At 37.8% G+C, this 19,245-nt stretch overlaps 1 protein-coding gene across 1 annotated transcript in view; it reads left to right on the top strand.

The window, feature by feature from the left end:
- The window catches only part of hacd1 (3-hydroxyacyl-CoA dehydratase 1), a 69,721-nt gene extending 51,008 nt beyond the window's left edge, over positions 1-18,713 (top strand). Inside the window, exons 6-7 of the mRNA XM_073054599.1 lie at positions 8,903-9,081; positions 14,140-18,713. Coding sequence (XP_072910700.1) covers positions 8,903-9,081; positions 14,140-14,222 — 262 coding nt within the window. The 3' untranslated portion in view covers positions 14,223-18,713. The remainder of the gene's footprint in view (positions 1-8,902; positions 9,082-14,139) is intronic.
- Positions 18,714-19,245: the final 532 nt, after the last annotated feature.

Genomic DNA, 19,245 nt, shown 5'->3' with positions numbered 1-19,245 from the left:
CTGCCTATCTTGTCATATGCCTCCAAGTATTACATAACCTCATCCTTGGCAATTGACTCCAACAACTTCCCAACCACTGATGTCAAGCTAACAGGTCTATAATTTCCTTTTTGCTTCCTTGCCCCCTTCTTAAATATTGGAGTGACATTTGCAATCTTCCAGTCCTCCGGAACAATGCCAGAATCTATTGACTTTTGAAAGATCATTGCTAATGCCTCTGCAATCTCCACAGCTACTTCCTTAAGAACACGAGGGTGCATTCCATCTGGTCCGGGAGATTTATCTACCCTTAGACTATTCAGCTTCCTGAGTACTTTCTCTGTCATAATTGTGACTGCACACACTTCTCTTCCCTGATGCCCTTGAGTGTCCGGTATACTGCTGATGTCTTCCTCAGTGAAGACTGATGCAAAATACTCGTTCAGTTCCTCCGCCATCTCCTTATTGCCTATTTCAAGTTTTCCAGCATCATTTTCTATCGGTCCTATATCTACTCTCACCTGTCTTTTACTCTTTATATACTTGAAAATGCTTTTAGTATCCTCTTTGATATTATTTGCCAGCTTCCTTTCGTTGTTCATCTTTTCCCTCTTAATGACCTTCTTAGTTTCCTTTTGTAAGCTTACAAAAACTTCCCAATCCTCTGTCTTCCCACTAATTTTTGCTTCCTTGTATGCCCTCTCCTTTGCTTTTACTTTAGCTTTGATTTCTTTTGTCAGCCACGGTTGCATCCTTTCTCCATTCGAAAATTTCTTCTTTTTTGGAATATATCTGTCTGGCTGCTTCCTCATTTCTCGCATAAGCTCCAGCTACTGCTGCTTTGCTGTCCTTCCCACTATTGTTGCTTTCCAGTCAACTTTGGCCAGTTCCTCTCTCATGCCACTGTAATTTCCTTTTCTCAACTGAAATATCGACACATCGGATTTTGACTTCTCTTTCTCAAATTTCACAGTGAACTCAGTCATGTTATGATCACTGTCTCCTAAGGGTTCCTTCACCTCAGTCTCTCTAATCATCTCTGGTTCATTACACAATACCCAATCCAGTACAGCCGATCCCCTAGTGGGCTCAACAACCCAGTTACCTCACCAAACACACTAACTTTTTAAACCATTAGCTCGTACTGTTAGCTGTGTGAGTCCTGTTGTTCCTCTGTCTGTCTGGGTTGATTCGTCAAGGGGAAGAAAAGAGTTGTGCCTCACTCTCGCCTCTTCCCATTGTACTTTTTCAAGTACTCTAGCTTTCTGTGTCAATGTATTCACTTTGTCTTGTATTCTTACTTCATCTCCCTGATGGAGTTCAGGTAATGGACAACAACATCTATCAAAGTATGTTTTCTGCTTTGCTTTGTGTTCATCTTTCCATCTTTTCACTTGTTCACCTTCTTTTGTTCTCAGAAGGCTCTCATCTATTGGCAGATTGGATCTCAAACAGCGTCCCATCAAGAGTTGAACAGGCGAAAATCCACATTCAAGTGGAGTACTTCAATAGGCTAACAAGACTTTATCAAAATCACTTCTGCTATTTTTTGCTTTGCGCATCAATTTCTTGACAATTCCTACCGATTACTCAACTAATCCATTAGACTGAGGGAAAAATGGACTAGATGTTGTATGACAAAGCCCCATTCACGAGCAAAATGTTTCATGCATTCACCATTGAATTGTGGACCATTGTCTGTGAAAACTTCATCAGGTACACCATGTCTTGAAAAAACTGATTTCATGCATGTAATTAGATTTTCTGCAGTCGTTCTACCTGGACAACATACTTCAGGATACAATAAGTAGTCATCTGTTATTAATAGATAGTCTTTGTTGTTAGTTATAAAAAGATCAATGCCTACCTTCTGATAAGGTCTATAAGGATTCAGATGTGGATGCAGTGGCTCCTTAGGGTTGCTAGGTTGGTATTTAAGGCATATTTGATAAAAAGACATGAATTCTGCAGTCTCTTGATTCATGCTGGGCCAAAGCATCACTTCCCATGCCCTTCTCTTACATTTTTCAATGCCTAGGTGGCCTTCATGAATTTTATCAAGCATTTATTTACGGAGACTTTTAGGTATAACAATTCTACTACCTTTGTACAATAACCCATCCATAACAGACAGTTCTGATCTGTGGTTCCAATAATCTTGTACTACTGAGGTACAGTCATGCCTATTATCTGGCCACCCATCCAACACCACTTGTATTACCTGATTGAGAATTTTGTCCTTCTCTGTCTCAAGATGCAGCAGTTCCAACTTTTTTGAAGTAACAGGTACAGTTTCTATGACCATATCAATGAATACCTGAACATCAATAACGTTCCTGTGACTGTCTTTTGTTGTTGGATCTACAGTTCTGGAAGGTGTGTCAGTCGTGTATATGAATTTTCCAGGTGTGTATGACATATTTATGCATATCTTTACAATTTGATCATCATTCGCTGAATTTGCAAAGAACAGTTGCTTAAAGATTTGTTAAACAATGCAATCAATGGCTTATGATTTGTTTCAACATCAATAGACTGACCTGATACAAACTGACAAAATCTCTCATAAGCAAACATAATGCTGAGCAATTCTTTTTCAATTTGGGCATACCTTGTTTCTGGATCAGATAATGAGCGAGATGCATATGCCACTGGTAGCCATTCCTGATCATGTTTTTGGAGTAATATTGCCCCTAAGCCCACTTGAGATGTATCACATGAGATTTTAATGGGTCTCTCAGCATCATAAAATTTCAACACAGGTTCTTTTGTGAGTACTTCCTTGAGATTTTGTCATGCCTTCTCCTGTTCATGTTTCCAGCTACATTCATTTCTCTTTGCTGTTAGCTGTCTCAATGGAGCAAGCTATTCCTAGAGATTGGGTATAAATTTTCCCATATAGTTAACCATTCCATAAACCTCTGAACATCCTTTTTATATTGTGGTCCTGGCATGCTCTCTATAGCAGAAACCTTCAATGGATCAGGACGCACACCCTCTTTGCTGGTGATATCACCCACAAAACTAAGTTCAGTCACTCCTAGCTGATATTTTTCTTTTATTCAATTTCAGGTTAGCCTTGCGTGTTGCCTCAAAGACTTGTCTGAGCCTGACGTCATGTTCTTGTTTAGTTGATCCCCAAATAATAATATCATCTACGGATGTATCTATGCCCTGAATGTGCTCATATAACATGTGAATGGTTTTATGGTACACTTCAGGAGCTGATGCACTTCCAAAAGGAAGCCGAAGAAAAGAGTATCTGGCAAAATGAGTGTTAAAGGTACACAACTTTGCACTCGGGTTATCTAATTTGAGTTGCCAGAATCCAGAAGATGCATCTAATTTACTAAAATACTTTGCATTAGCAAACTGTGACATAATTTCTTCATGAGTAGGCAATTTGAAATGCTGTCTTTTAATGGCCTGATTCAAGTCTCTTGGATCTAAACAAATCCTTAGTTTTCCATTTTTCTTATCAACAATGACAAGCGAATTGAACCATTCAGTTGTTTCATCAATTTTTTTATGATTCTTAGCCTTTCCATTCTGTCTAGCTTTGTTTTCATTTGATGATGTAAGGTATTTTTCTGCAGGAATGTATTACGGGTTGCACTGTGTTGTCAATTTTAATCATGTGCTCTCCTGGAAGACAACCAAGCCCTTTAAACAAGTCTTCATACTCTTTCATCAAGTCTCGTATTCTGACTCTGTGTCGCTATCCAGAACGAAAATTCTTTTCACCAAATTAAGTCTTTCACAGGCAGATAAACCCAGAAATGACTGTACATTTTCTAGCATGACCACAAATGAAAGCATATGCACAATATTTTTGTGTGATACCTTTGCCACACATGTTCCTTTAACTGGAATGTCTGCACCTGAATACCCGGTCACTTTTATATTTGTCTGATGTAACTTTGGTCTTGGCTTTAAAGCATTAAACTCAGATTCTGCAAGAACATTTGCTTGAGCTCCAGTAATAAGTTTAAACAGAATATTGTTTTGATTCACTTGCAATGGAATAGTCCAGTCATTCTTACTTTATTTATTTTCACAAAGCACATATATATAAAATTCCTCACATTCATCTTCAAGCACAGCATTTACTTGTTTCATTTTATTTTCCTTCTTTCTACTTTTACAACAGCATGAAAAATGATTAATCTTACTGCAGTCATTGCAGATTTTGCCATATGTGGGACAGTGATTTGGATGATGTTCCCGTGCACAGTGATCACACAACTTCTTTGTTTCAAATGCCGTCTTGTTCTTTGTCGGCGTATTATTATATTTCTTGATATATTCACACTTTTTTTTTTACAATGTTTACATTGCAGTTTTTGACAAAAAGCTTTTCAGCCTGCAACTTCATGGTCTCAGAAGCTTTGCAAAGTGCCAAAGCTTTTTGAAAATTTAAATCTTGCTCTCTCAATAGCCTTTCTCTCAGAGCGTTATCTCGAATGCCACAAACAAGTCTATCTCTAATGAGACAGTCTGTGAGCAATCCAACTCGCATGTTCTACTACACTTTCTTTCTCAGTAACATACTGATCAATTGTTTCAACAGCTCGCTGCACACATGTGAAGAATTTCTATCACTGATACATTAATTTACACTTAGGTGTACAAAATACTTCAAATCTGTCCATTGTTGACTTTAAATTGAAATTATCTCCATCTTCAAAGATAAAATTATTATATACCTCTACTACTGTTGCTTGAATACCCTCCAATTCTCAGCTACATTGCCAGTCAGTTGAAGTTTTGATGGGGGTTGTAACCCTTCCAATTTATTGTTTAAAGTTCAAACTTTTTTGTTTCATTTTCTTTTGATTCTCGATTCTCCCATATTATTCTTCCAGAACCACTTCTGGCACCATGTTATGTTACCTTTGTTTAAGCGTACCGTGAGTTAACATTAAAGAATCATATTCTGGAAGAATTAGAGAAATTTTATTTACAGTAATAAACAAACACGTCTTAACCCAGCCATGTGCTGGAACATGCTAGCATGCTCAGTGCTCTATCCAATCATGTACTGGCACATCATTGCACATGATATTACCACAATCACAACCACAGTTTTTTCCTTTTAAGTGACTTTTTTGTAATATTACTTGTTTGTGTTTTACTGTGTTATTATTAAAATTATGCGGATAACTAGCAATTATTTTAACAATGGATAATAGTATGTAACAGTACCTACTGCAGCACATTTTGTTGTAAGTTATTTATATCTGCATTAGCACATTTGTTTATAGTGTACAGTTCCTTATGATTTCTATAGATTTCTATACTTTCTATAGATTTGTTGAGTATGCCTACAGAAAGAGAATCCCTGGGTTGTATATGGTGACATGTATATACTCTGATGATGAAATTTACTTTGACTTTTTTATGACTTAGCAAGTTGTCTGTCAGCAGCCCAGAAATATTTGGAAAAATGATTTATTTCTTGACATTAAACATGACGACTGGAAAGTGATGCTACCATTTTAATTGTGCTAATTTAGTTTTAAACAAAATCAAACATTCTGCAACCCCTGTGTTATAGGACATTGAATCTGTGAATGTATATGGAATCCTTTTATCATTTGCTATCCTGTACTGCTTATGATAATCTGCCCTGTTAGTCCTAGCTGCCAGCATGCAGCCCATAACCTGTCAAACCCTTCGCCTCCATGTACCTATCCAAATACCTCCTAAATCTTGCAATTGCATTACCTTGACCAATTGCTCTAGCAGTATATTCCAAGTGCCTACTGCCCTCTGTGTAAAGAAATTATCTCTCAGGTCTGCTTTAAATCTCCCCCCTTTGGTATCTGTGTGCTCCTGTTTTGAACTCTCTGATCCTGAGGAAAAGTCTATGACTGTCCACCTTATCCACATCCCTCATGATTTTATAAACTTCTACTGATGTCTTCCCGCATTCTCCTGCACTCCAGGGAATAAATATCCAGTGTGGCTAAGCTCTACCTGTAACTCAGGCCCTTTAGTTCAAACAGAATGCTCATAAATCTCTTCTGCACTCTCCCTACCTTAGCAATATCTTTCTTATAACAGGGCAATCAAAACGATTTATAGTACTCCAAGTACAGTTTCACCAAAAATTTCAATATTTACAACACAGTATCCATACTCTTAAACCTGATGCTCTGACAGTTGAAGGACAGCATGCTAAATACTGTCTTTACCACCCTGTCTTTTACACAAATGCTATTGCATTCTCAAGCTTCCTTCTCCTGCACTGCTTCCCACTTCCAGAATCTGCTACTTTTCTAAAAACCACCCCTTTTAAGATGTGGGAAGAAGCCAGAGCACTTCACTGGCACTCTGAGGCAGCACCTCTGCTAGCTCTGCCACCATTTTGTCCGGACCCTTTGCCTGTGACTGATGGTCTCCTGATCTAATGATCTCAAAATTTAAAATTCAAAACGCTCAAAGTAAATTTATTGTCAAAATAGGTATATATTGCCAAATACTATGTTGAGATTCATTTTCTTCCAGACATTTAAAGGAACATGTAGAAATGCAATTCAACTCATGAAAATCTATGTGTAAATTAAGACTGTCAGGCAATGTGCAAAGAAAGACAAATAGTCCAAATAATTAAAAATAAGTAATACTGAAAACATGAGTTGTAGAATCCTTGAAAGTGAGTCTATAGGTTGTGGACATAGTTCTGCATTGAAGTGAGTGATGTTATCCACACTGTTTCAGGAGCCAATTGGTTGTAGGATAATAAATGTTCCTGAACTTGGTGGTGTGGGACCCAAGGCTCCTGTGTTTACTGCCCAATGGCAGTAGCGAGGAGAGAGTGTGGCCTGGGTGACGAGGGTCCTTGATGATGGATGCTGCTTTCTTGTGGTAGCACTCCTTGTAACGGTGCTCAATGATGGGGAGGGTTTTGCTTGAAAAAGACTGGAGTGTATCCATCACTTTCTGTAGACTTTTCCATTTTTGTGTATTCATGTTTCCATACCAGGCCATGATGCACCAAGTGAGGATTCTTTCCACTGTGCATCCTTAGAATTCTGTCAAAGTTTTAGATGACGTGCTGAATTTTCACAAACATCTATTGTTTTAAAAATAAAAGAGAGGCACTGATGTGTTGCCATTGTGATGATACTTCTGTGCCGGTCCCAGGACAAATACTTTGAAGTGATAATGTCAAGGAATTTAAAATTACTGATACTTGCCACCTCCAATGAGGGTTGAGTACTCAGATTTCCAGCATCTGCAGAATTTATCTTGTTTTTGACTCATGACCTCCTGCTCTTTCTTCCTGTAGTAAATAAACTGCTTTTGCTGACATTGAATGAGAGGTTATTGTTGTGGCATTGTTCAGTCAGATTTTTAATCTCCCTCCTATATGCCGATTTTCACCACCTTTGATTAGGCCAACAGAAGTGGTGTCATCAGCAAACTTAAATATGGCATTGGAGTTGTACTTCTCCACACTTTCATAGATATAAAGTGAGTAGAGCAGGAAGCTAAGCGCACAGCCTTGTGGTGCACCTGCGCTGTTGGTGAGTGTGGAGGAGATGTTTAATCTGGATACAGAGGGCTGGGTCTAGATACAAAAAGTTGGACTTGCTGTGCCAGTTTGTCCCAGCATCCAGCAATGAGGTACTGAGATATGGCAGGTCCTTGAGCAACTCAAAGGAGAAAGCCACCCTTGACATCCATTGACAATTGGCTAATCTTCACTGAAAGCTTGACGGGAATATCTAACTTGGCAGAAGATTTTGCTCCTTCACAGTGAAGCTTTTTTCTCACTGCAGGATTCCATGAAGCAGCACATGAGTGGGCACGGCTGTAACGCTTATCTATAGAGGGTACTCAAGACTTCAGAATGTTGCCATAGTGCTGTCAGTTTAGTGCGACCAAATCAAAGCCTTTCAAACATTCTATAACCCACTTACTGCATGCTTTTTTTTTAAAAGCCTTGGAATATGTCATTAAACACAAGCTGTTTCCTGATGTGTAACTTGAACTAATTATGTTTTGTTCATGTGTGATTTTCTTGATTTTCTCAAAGTATTGTTGCTTCTTGTTGGAAATGCGTATCTAAATTCTTTGTTCCAAATGATGCCTGAATATTGTTAGGTTTCCTTATTCTAAAATAGAACTGTAGAGGTGGATGCTAAAAGGGGTGCATTTACAACTGAGGTGACAGAAACCACCCCCCGAACTCCCTCCCAGTGTGAGATAACAAAGAAAATCAGGACTTGCTGTAGCTACTTCAGTTATGTGGAGAACCATATCCCAAAATCACTTTTGATCACATTTTCACCTATCATGCACTGTTTTAGATATGCTTCCTGAGGTCAGGAAACTTAGTGCTCTGGAACAAGTGTGAGACAACTCCACAATCCTGTTCCAGCATTGCGATTTTTGTCCCTTCTGTGTTTTTTTTTTGCTGCTTAGAATCCAAGCCAGGTAAGTTAGAACTATTGTTTTATGCTCTGCCTGTCCTTTGGCCATAATAAATATCATTGATAATAATACTGAAGTAGAAATAACAGTATACTGCTAGGAAGCGGATTGATACAGTAATTGATGTAGAGCTTTGTAGCCAGAAAACTATTTCTATCAATCTGGGGTTGATTTGAACCCAAATCCAAGACTTGTAAAGCTACTCTCAAATGCAGTGCAACACCCAATTCTTAGAAAAAAAACTTTTCATCACTAATTTATTTGCCCTTCAATTTTAACATTAGTTATTAGGTACTATGACTATATAATTAAACTGAACATGATGATTGCAGCTATTTTTCAAGGTATTTCCAAACTGACAAAACAGAAGTATCTCTGGTTAAACTTTCCAAGTGGTCTTATTTTGATATTTTTTAATGTAGTCTTTTTTTTTGTCTACAGTAAATTCTGGATTTGAATAAATTGTTATTATTGTTTGCAGATACAACCTCTTCATCATCTTGTATCCTGTTGGTGTGGCTGGTGAACTCCTTACAATTTATGCTGCTCTGCCTTTTGTAAAGAAATCTGGCATATATTCTCTGAGACTTCCGAACAAATACAATGTTTCATTCGACTACTATACTTGTCTTATTGTTGTGATGATTTCATATATACCACGTGAGTTTATTTTTTGCATAGTTGACTTATTATTTTAATTTTAAAAGAAGAGCAGAACCTAAATTTAAACCTACTGGTACTTCTGTGGGATTTTAAAAAATCTTTTATTCAATCAGTTATTTCCAAGTTTATCTTTTGTTTACAGTTAACTAGAATATTTTCATATCTTAATATTTTTTATTTTTGAGCTATGTAGATATATATGTAAAATATTGATTAACTTCTGTCATTAGTATTAACATAATCGTTCTTGAAATGTTAAAGAAGGTTATGGATCACACAGGATCTAGATCAGCACAACAGATGTGATAATATAAAAATATTGGTTGTAGTAGAATCTAACACTAATTGTATCATAATTTGCTAATTTAAAGTAGAAAAAGTTTTACTAAATACAAATAATTATCTTTTTATTTTTAATATTGGAATTTTTGAACAAAAGTATTTGTATTACAAATGATTTTTATGTTGCCTGCTGTAAAGTTAGCTCTCAAGTTAGCCCTCCAATTTTAGCGGGTACTTAATGATTTGACTTACTAAATTAATGGGTGGACTGCTGGGGGAGAAACATAACTTGCCTGTAGAAATTATAGTTGCATTATTAAATGTAAATATGAAATTTGCTTAAAAGATCCAGATTGAGATAATTTTTGAAATTAATTTTGTAATTCCTTTAAGATATTAAGAATAATTTTACAAAAAAATGATGTAAGGAGTTCTCTACTACAATAGGCAGTTGAGGCTGAATGCTACATATATTTAAGAATGAGCTGAGTATAGTTAGTTTCCAAAGAGATCAAAGGATATGCAGAGAAAGAAGGAAGAAGGTCCTGATTTTGTGGTCCAACCATGATTCAGTTGAATGCTGAAGTAAACTTGTGAGCCAAATGTCCTACTCCAATTCCTGTTTTTATGTGTTCTGAATATGAACAAACCAGTTTGATTAATAGGACTGGATGTTACAATCCCTAAAGTTTCTGCACTGCATTTGACTTGAGTGGAAGTAGTTCTTAAAGATGACCACTAGATGACGTTACTACCATTAGTCCTATCTGCTAAAAATGAAATGTCTAACTTCACTTCTTGAACTCTTTTCATGATATCTTCTACTGTCCGTGCTATCACAGTGTTTTATAACCCACTGGGACTGTATAATTTTTTAAAGGACAATTTTAACCTGGCTAGCCATGGTGTAATGTGTCTCACCGTGACCTCATTAATATGCATTTTCCTTTAGCTCAAGGATACCTGCAGCATGTCATGATAGATTTAGGTTCAGTTGAAATCTGCTGAGGAAAATATTCAAAAGAAAAGCTGCAATTGTTGGAAATATAAAAACGAAATAAGAAAATACTGAAAATACACAGGCTAGCCACATCTGTGGGAAGAAAAACAGAGTTAACATTAAATTACTTCTGTCAGAACTCGGAAAGAAACAAATGAAACTTGTTTGAAGCTACAGGGAGCTGGATAAGTGATAGGGGATGTCTCTGCGAGGAAAGGAACTGGTTGTCCATTAGAATGGCAATGTTTATCAAGGTTAACTCAGCATTTAATGAATTAAAACAGTAGGAAAGTGAAAATGTAGCCAAAAGAGCACAGATAAAAGAAAGTGGGAGTTGTGAAATGCAGGGCAAGAGGACATGCCCAGCAGGCCAGACTGCATATGTCCTCCAGTCTCCGAGGAAGACAAAAATCATTTTCATTTGTAGAATTCAATATAGAATCCAGAAAGCTACAACAAACCCAAAAGGAATCTAACATGCTGTTTCTTAAGCTTGCATTGGGTCCCATTATAACGATACAGGAGAACACAGAATGACAAATTGTCTTACTGCTCCCATTTACTCATTAACCAGTTAAATTCTGTTTACAGCCTTCCCCATAGCCCTTCGAGCCATGGCACCCAGCAATTTTCTGATTTAATCCTAGCCAAATTTAGGACAGTTTACAGTGACCAATTAACCTACCAACCAGTATATCTTTCAACTGTGGGAGACACTCATGGGGAGAGCATACCAACTCCTTACAGGCAGCACTGAGAATTGAACCCCGTTTGTCTGTGCTGTAAAGCATTGTGGTTAACCCCTACACTGCTGTGCCACCCCAGCATGTTCTGAGAGGTTCGATAATAAGCTGACTTTGAATTAGCTGGAACTTGAGAATCTTGTTTATTAAGGAGAAAGAAACCAAAATATTGTTTCTTTAAGCACAAACACGAGGAAATCTGCAGATGCTGGAAATTCAAACAACAACACACGCAAAATGCTGGTGGAACACAGCAGGCCAGGCAGCATCTATAGGGAGAAGTGCTGTCAAAGTTTCGGGCCGAGACCCTTCATCAGGACGAACCGAAAGGAAAGATAGTAAGAGATTTGAAAGTAGTAAGGGGAGGGGGAAATGCAAAATGATAGGAGAAGACCGGAGGGGGTGGGATGAAGCTAAGAGCTGGAAAGGTGATTGGCGAAAGTGATACAGAGCTGGAGAAGGGAAAGGATCATGGGACGGGAGGCCTCGGGAGAAAGAAAGGGGGGGGGGAACACCAGAGGGAGATGGAGAACAGGCAAACAACTAAATATGTCAGGGATGGGGCACGAAGGGGAGGAGGAGCATTAACGGAAGTTAGAGAAGTCAATGTTCATGCTATCAGGTTGGAGGCTACCCAGCCGGTATATAAGGTGTTGTTCCTCCAACCTGAGTTTGGATTCATTTTGACAGTAGAGGAGGCCATGGATAGACATATCAGAATGGGAATGGGACGTGGAATTAAAATGTGTGGCCACTGGGAGATCCTGCTTTCTCTGGTGGACCAAGCGTAGGTGCTCAGCAAAACGGTCTCCCAGTCTGTGTCGGGTCTCACCAATATATAAAAGGCCACACCGGGAGCACCGGACGCAGTATACCATACCAGCCAACTCACAGGTGAAGTGTCGCCTCACCTGGAAGGAGTGTCTGGGGCCCTGAATGGTGGTGAGGGAGGAAGTGTAAGGGCAGGTGTAGCACTTGTTCCGCCTACAAGGATAAGTGCCAGGAGGGAGATCGGTGGGAAGGGGTGGGGAGGGACGAGTGGACAAGGGAGTCGCGTAGGGAGCGATCCCTGTGGAAAGCAGAAGGGGGGGAGGGAAAAATGTGCTTGGTAGTGGGATCCCGTTGGAAGTGGCGGAAGTTACGGAGAATTATATGTTGGACCTGGAGGCTGGTGGGGTGGTAGGTAAGGACAAGGGGACCCCTATCTCACAGCTATCTGGACTATTCCTCTTCCCACCCTGTCTCTTACAAAAATGCTATCCCCTTCTCACAATTCCTCCGTCTCCGCCGCATCTGCTCTCAGGATGAGGCTTTTCATTCCAGGACGAAGGAGATGTCTTCCTTTTTTAAACAAAGGGGCTTCCCTTCATCCACCATCTACTCTGCTCTCAAATGAATCTCTCCCATTTCCCGGACATCTGCCCTCACCCCATCCGCCCGCCACCCCACTCGGGATAGGGTTCCCCTTGTCCTCACCTACCACCCCACCAGCCTCCAGGTCCAACATATAATTCTCCGTAGCTTCCGCCACCTCCAACGGGATCCCATTACATTTTTCCCTCCGCCCCCCCTTTCTGCTTTTCGCAGGGTTCGCTCCCTACGCGACTCCCTTGTCCACTCGTCCCTCCCACCAATCTCCCTCCTGGCACTTATCCTTGTAAACAGAACAAGTGCCACACCTGCCCTTACACTTCCTCCCTCACCACCATTCAGGGTCCCAGACAGTCCTTCCAAGTGAGGCGACACTTCACCTGTGAGTTGGCTGGTATGGTATACTGCGTCCGGTGCTCCCGGTGTGGCCTTTTATATATTGGTGAGACCCGACACAGACTGGGAGACCGTTTTGCTGAGCACCTACGCTTGGTCCACCAGAGAAAGCAGGATCTCCCAGTGGCCACACATTTTAATTCCACGTCCCATTCCCATTCTGATATGTCTATCCATGGCCTCCTCTACTGTCAAAATGAATCCAAACTCAGGTTGGAGGAACAACACCTTATATACCGGCTGGGTAGCCTCCAACCTGATGGCATGAACATTGACTTCTCTAACTTCCGTTAATGCTCCTCCTCCCCTTCTTACCCCATCTCTGACATACTTAGTTGTTTGCCTGTTCTCCATCTCCCTCTGTTGTTCCCCCCCTCCTTTCTTTCTCCCGAGGCCTCCCATCCCATGATCCTTTCCCTTCTCCAGCTCTGTATCACTTTTGCCAATCACCTTTCCAGCTCTTAGCTTCATCCCACCCCCTCCGGTCTTCTCCTATCATTTCGCACTTCCCCCTCCCCCCACTACTTTCAAATCTCTTACTATCTTTCCTTTTGGTTCGTCCTGACGAAGGGTCTCGGCCTGAAACGTCGACAGCGCTTCTCCCTATAGATGCTGCCTGGCCTGCTGTGTTCCACCAGCATTTTGTGTGTGTTATTGTTTCTTTAAGATTCTTTTCAGGGTGGGAAGAGAGGGATACAGTTCTCCTGTATGGAATATCACACCTTCAGAACTCATGAAAGGATATGAGTAGTAGCCTTACCTTTCTAGTCATACCTTTTTGTTATGTCGGCATGTAATATCCTGTAATGCTGTTATTGCTGACAGGTTTGATTCTACACGAAGCATGTTCCTAATTTTACTTTTGATTGTCTTTGGTTACTTCCTGTAGACTCATTTGCTAATACAGCTTGTAATCTAACTAAACTTCTATCTGAAAGCCTGTTGCTACTGAAATTTGACCAGGTTCACTCAGTCTCAAGCAATTATGCCACATTTTGTGGGCATGGACAGTATTAAGTGAACTTTATAAATTAAATTTGACTCTTTAGTTTACTTGTGGCATGTTTTTGAATTGGAACTGATCTGAAATTAATCATTTCAGTGGATATGATTAATATTAGCAAAGCTTTTATAACCTGAGCGACTCAATGTAGCCATTACAAAAGTATTTACCAAAACAGAGATATCAGATTTGCGTTAAAACCTAGAACAATTTTCTCGGTTAACTTACGTTTTCTTCCTTCATTTTTTCTTGCCCTCAAGTTTTTCCACAACTGTATTTCCATATGCTTCGTCAAAGGAGGAAGGTGCTGCATGGAGAGGTGATCAAAGGAAAAGAAGATTAGATCAGTTGTGAAATTCTCTCAGGATCATTAGATTGTTTAAATCACATTTACACTGATGTAAATTTATATTCAATCGGAATTACAGTAGATTTAAACCAAAGACACTAAATAAATGTTATGAATTTGCTGAATTTTGGTCAATTTAAACTGAAGTAATCTGAATAACTATTCAGATTGATTCAAACTTGTCTGGATATGGGTCTGAATTAAACAGCTTGAACTAGATATGAAATTGAATTGAAAGTGAATAATTGATTTTCATGCCATGATACCCCTATTACTTGTAATAGCTATGCACACTTTGGGATGAATTGTTACCTTTGATACATATGCCTCAACTATCTAGCAATACTAATGCTAATCATAAAAAAATTGATCAATTTGATTTAAATGGAATTTGAACTACATGTGTAAAAAGGTTTGAAGGCCAACAACCAAAATCCTGATGTGATCTATTCAAGATTTCTGTGTTACAAAAGCCGTAGAACCAAAATAACAGCTAGACAAAGTGTGGATTACTTGGTGAAACTGTACAACCCATAATTTTGTAATTACAGATTCATCAGATGCTAAATTTTGTAGTTAATTGGAGTCTAGCAGAATAATTATGCATTTCTTCTGCAAGAATAACTATCTTTGCCTCATTCACTGTGGCAATCGATCATTCAGGTTTGATTTAAAGTTGTAGCATCATTCCAGTGTGTAGTTGAAAGCTCCCTAATTTATATTACAGTCTGGACAGGGCAAGACCACTTTCATGCATACAGGGAGAATGCTTTCATAACCACTGTATGGATAGTGCCTGTAGGGAATTACTAAACATGGAAACTATATTGTCATTTTTAATAGATCCATCATTTGTATTGCAAATTTCTAAAGTAGTTTTGAAAACAATTTGCAGCTTTGATGCTATAGAAATTACCATTTTGTATTTCAATTATTTTGTATAGGAAGTTTAACTATAATTTAAGAAAAGTATACATGCCTATGACTACTGAACATCTTGCAAAGTTAAGTAGTGACAAAATTTTATTTCAGGCCAGCAACAAAAGAGCTACATTAAATGTAGATGTGAGCATCTAAGCTCAGCAGCAGTCAAAATCATGGCCATTTCTGGAATTGTGTTTTATTGCGTGTGGCAATGCTGTTAAGAAGATGAACATTGTGTATATTGTCTGATTGCTATCCTGGCAGCTCAAATTTTAAAGACAAAGTACATTCAGAAAGATTTCTTGATGAATTTTATCCCTGTCGTGATTTATCCTGGTTTCGGACCTGAGTTTGAGAATACTCTGTTTAAATTAGAAATTTTATTCTCAAATCATACAGCAAACTTTACAATGTAAATATAAAATTGCTGGAGATGCTCAGATCAGACTAGCTCCATCAATACTGCATAGTTTATTTCTTGAATTGACTCTGTCCGTAGCTTGAAATTTTATAGAGACCAAGTGCTTCAGATTTTTTAATGTATAAAATATCCTAAAGTGAATCAGGATTACTATCACTGACATATGTAATGAAATTTCTTGTTTTGTGGCAACAGTATAGTGCAAAACAATAACTACTATAAGTTTAAAAATAAGTTAGTGCTAAGAGGAATAGTGAGGTAGTGTTCATGGACCATTCAGAAATCTGATGGTGGAGAAGAAACTGTTCAATAAAAACTTAAGTTTACTGTGTTTAAAAAATAGAGCCTGTCTTTCCCATCTTGTATGGTTACTTTAGAACTATTTATAGAAGTAAATTTAACATTAAATGGTAATTGTGAATAAACTACCTAGCTCATCTGTTCCATGTGTATAGGAATAGTGGGTCTTTTGGCTATTTCTATGATTTGTTTTTGTTTGATGGCTGTATGTGAGCAAGTTGATAGTAATCCTTGTGCTGTTTCATGATGCCTCTTGGACAAGTTCTGAATTTTGAAGTGGCAAGTTAACGATGACTGACAAGCAAAGTACAAAACCATTCTAAATTTCCACTGAAATAGAAAAATGTAGTGTCTGAACCTAATGCCTTTTTAAGATGTACATTATTAATGCATAGCTCATTTCATATGACAGCATTTATATGACTTGCTGTCCAATCTCCACTAAGTTACAGATTACATGTTACAGTATAATTTGATTTATAGTGTAAAAGGTAAATTACCTCTCTCAAAACATGTCAAAGGAACAGTGGGATTGGCAAATTGTGATCATATCTGAACTCCGTGGACTAGGATTTGATTTTGTTGAAGATGCTACTTCCAGCTAACACCGTTGCACTGCCCGAGTACAGTATTCTAAGACTTGCTTGACTTGTGCAGTTTTCAGGCTGGTCTGAAAAGGGCCGAAAATTGAACACAGTAAACCTTGGGCATTTCAGTGTCAGTTCTGAAGATAGGTCTCCATCCTGAAACATTGACTCTGTTTCTCAGTTGAATATTTTTTGATTTTTTTTTCAAGCCTTGGGCATTGCCAGTGAAAAATGTGTGGTTGATGGTTGGAAATTGTTTTGGTGAGGTTGTTTTTAAACAGTGACTTTTTAGTAGGAATTGAGATGAATTTTAACTTGGAGTAGATTAGTCTGGTAAGTTAATTTTTTGCCCAAGAAAGGCAGGAGGAAACTGTTAATTTTACTAATAGGACTTGTTTTATTATTACTGGTCCAATTCCCAAAGCACAGAAAAGCTACTGACAGCTTTACATTCAATGCCATTTGACTTTTGTCAGCTACTTGTTCACAAGGTCATGCAAAAGAGGAGCCCAAGGTAAGAAAGGTCTCTTACCCCTCTGTGGCTTGAAAAAACATTTTTGTTCCTATCTCTATGGAGGAAGTTTTCTGATTTATCAAAAGTGTTTCTTCTGCCTTAGTAATTACTGTTGCTAGCCTTCTGTCTATTGGAAAGAGCTACACCAAACTTAATTAGTATTTCAGCAAAATGTTGTCAAAACGTCATTTTTCTGGATGAATTTGAAGTCCTACTATATGCTTCTGCAAGGCATCATTGGGAATAAAACTGAGTCAGAAATAGTGGCTACTAAATGCTCATTTGAATGGGTAAGATTTGAAACTGACTCCGTTGACTTGGCTGCAGTTGAATCACTATTGGTCAATGTATGCAGAACAATTAGATGACTCCCAATATATTTGACTTATTGTCTTCTGCAGTTTATTTTCTTGTTTGCAATTTCTGTGAATAGTTATATATGTTTTATTTCACCACTCAATGTATATCTTGAAAGCTCCCTTTGAAAAATAATTTGAATCACTGTCCATTCAAAATGGGGCCTGAAAAGATGATATTTTTAGAAGTGTTTACATTTTATTTGTACTGATAGGTTTATTTCTCACTTGCAAATGGGTGCTAATTAAATAACTGAGTTTAAATTCTGTATTTATAATTTATGCAGCTAAACCTGAGGTTATTACCTCAAAATGTGCAATACAGGTTGAAGTGTTAATACTTGTCTAATTCTGAACACTTAATGGAAATTTTAAAATGAAGTTACCAAAGACAATTTCAAATGGTTTCATATTTTATCTTTTATGCAGCTGCGTAGTCCAGACATTTTATTATAACTGAGAAAGAGTTACAGCTGTTCCCCTTTAAGTGCATGTATTTATTTACAAAGTAATAGTAAAATTGATTAAAAAGTTAGCATTGTGTTTATTTAACTGATTTAATTAAGTAAAAATCTTTTGAAAATGAAAGGAGATAATACTACATCCTCAAGCCTGCAATTAAGTACAAATGTAAAACTGAAAATGTGCCTCCAAAAATCATGTGAAAGTGCTGTATACAAGGGACTGCCTCTCTTTCAGTTTACAGTCAGATCTGAGGCTGAATCTGTTTGAAAATACTTGAGTTAGGATGTTACTTTGAGAAGAATATAAGAGTTAAATTAATTTGTTATGTTCAATATGTCTGACAATTTTAATGGAAAACTTGTATATTTTGAAGCAAATTGTCTACATATTTTTACATTTTCTTCCAGCATTGATTATACTTGAACTGAACAGTCAAGTGCAAATCCCAGGATTCAAAATTGGAGAAACAGTAAAAGGCAAAACAAAAAGCAATTCTAAAACAGGATTAATTTTCAATTATTTCTTCTGCAATTTGTTTCTTTTTACTTTTAAATTTACATCTCTCTTGAATACTCTTAATATTGGATTATGTGTAAATCCATTGATAGCCAGTGTTTTAGTATGCACTTCTCAGTACTTTTCATCTAAAATAATATCCAAAAATATTTGGATATTATGATTTCAACCTAAACTGCTGAGTGTTGCAACCACTTGGTAAAATTACTAGCAATGGCTAATTTGGGATACATTTGCTGTTTTATTTTTAATTTCTTTTAAGAGCTTGGAATGTAGATAGGAGAAAAACTATTTTGTATTGAGCAAGCACACAACTGAACATACACTGTCCTCTTGTAATAAAACAACTAATCAATTATATATATGGATAAAGAATGTTAATAAAAAATATTTACCAAAGAACTTGAGCTAGACTTATGTGAAAGACCAACTTTACAATCAGTAACAAATATTTGATTTAAAAAATGTTAGCTGGATATGTTGTTTGTCATTCAACAATCTGGTGGAAGAAGTCAGCAGGTCAAGCAGCATCTATGGAAAGAAATGAATTGTCAACATTTTGGGTCAAAATCCTGCATTAGAAATGAGAGTGAAGAAGCAAGATTGTCAATATAAAGATAAGGGAAGCGATAAGAAAGCATTCCCTGCCTCTTACATATGCTATTGACCCACTGCATTCTCCCAGCAGATTTTTTTTGCTGCAGTCTCTCATGTTGTCTCATGTTTGTTGAATGTTATTCATTCTCATTTGGGTAAGGCCAAGGTGTTCAATGAACTGCTTTCCCTCTGTGGAATGTTTAGTCCTTTTGCACAGATTTAATTATTTTGTAGGTAAGAAATGTTTCCTCTAATGTGTTTCCAACAGTATATTAATGGATTTGGCATTTAAGGCATGCATTAATTGATATTTACATTTGCTTTACCAGTGGGGGTT

The sequence above is a fragment of the Hemitrygon akajei genome, chromosome 8 (assembly GCF_048418815.1).
Source record: "Hemitrygon akajei chromosome 8, sHemAka1.3, whole genome shotgun sequence".
NCBI classification, from domain to species: domain Eukaryota; kingdom Metazoa; phylum Chordata; class Chondrichthyes; order Myliobatiformes; family Dasyatidae; genus Hemitrygon; species Hemitrygon akajei.
This window is presented reverse-complemented; position numbering and strand designations above follow the sequence as displayed.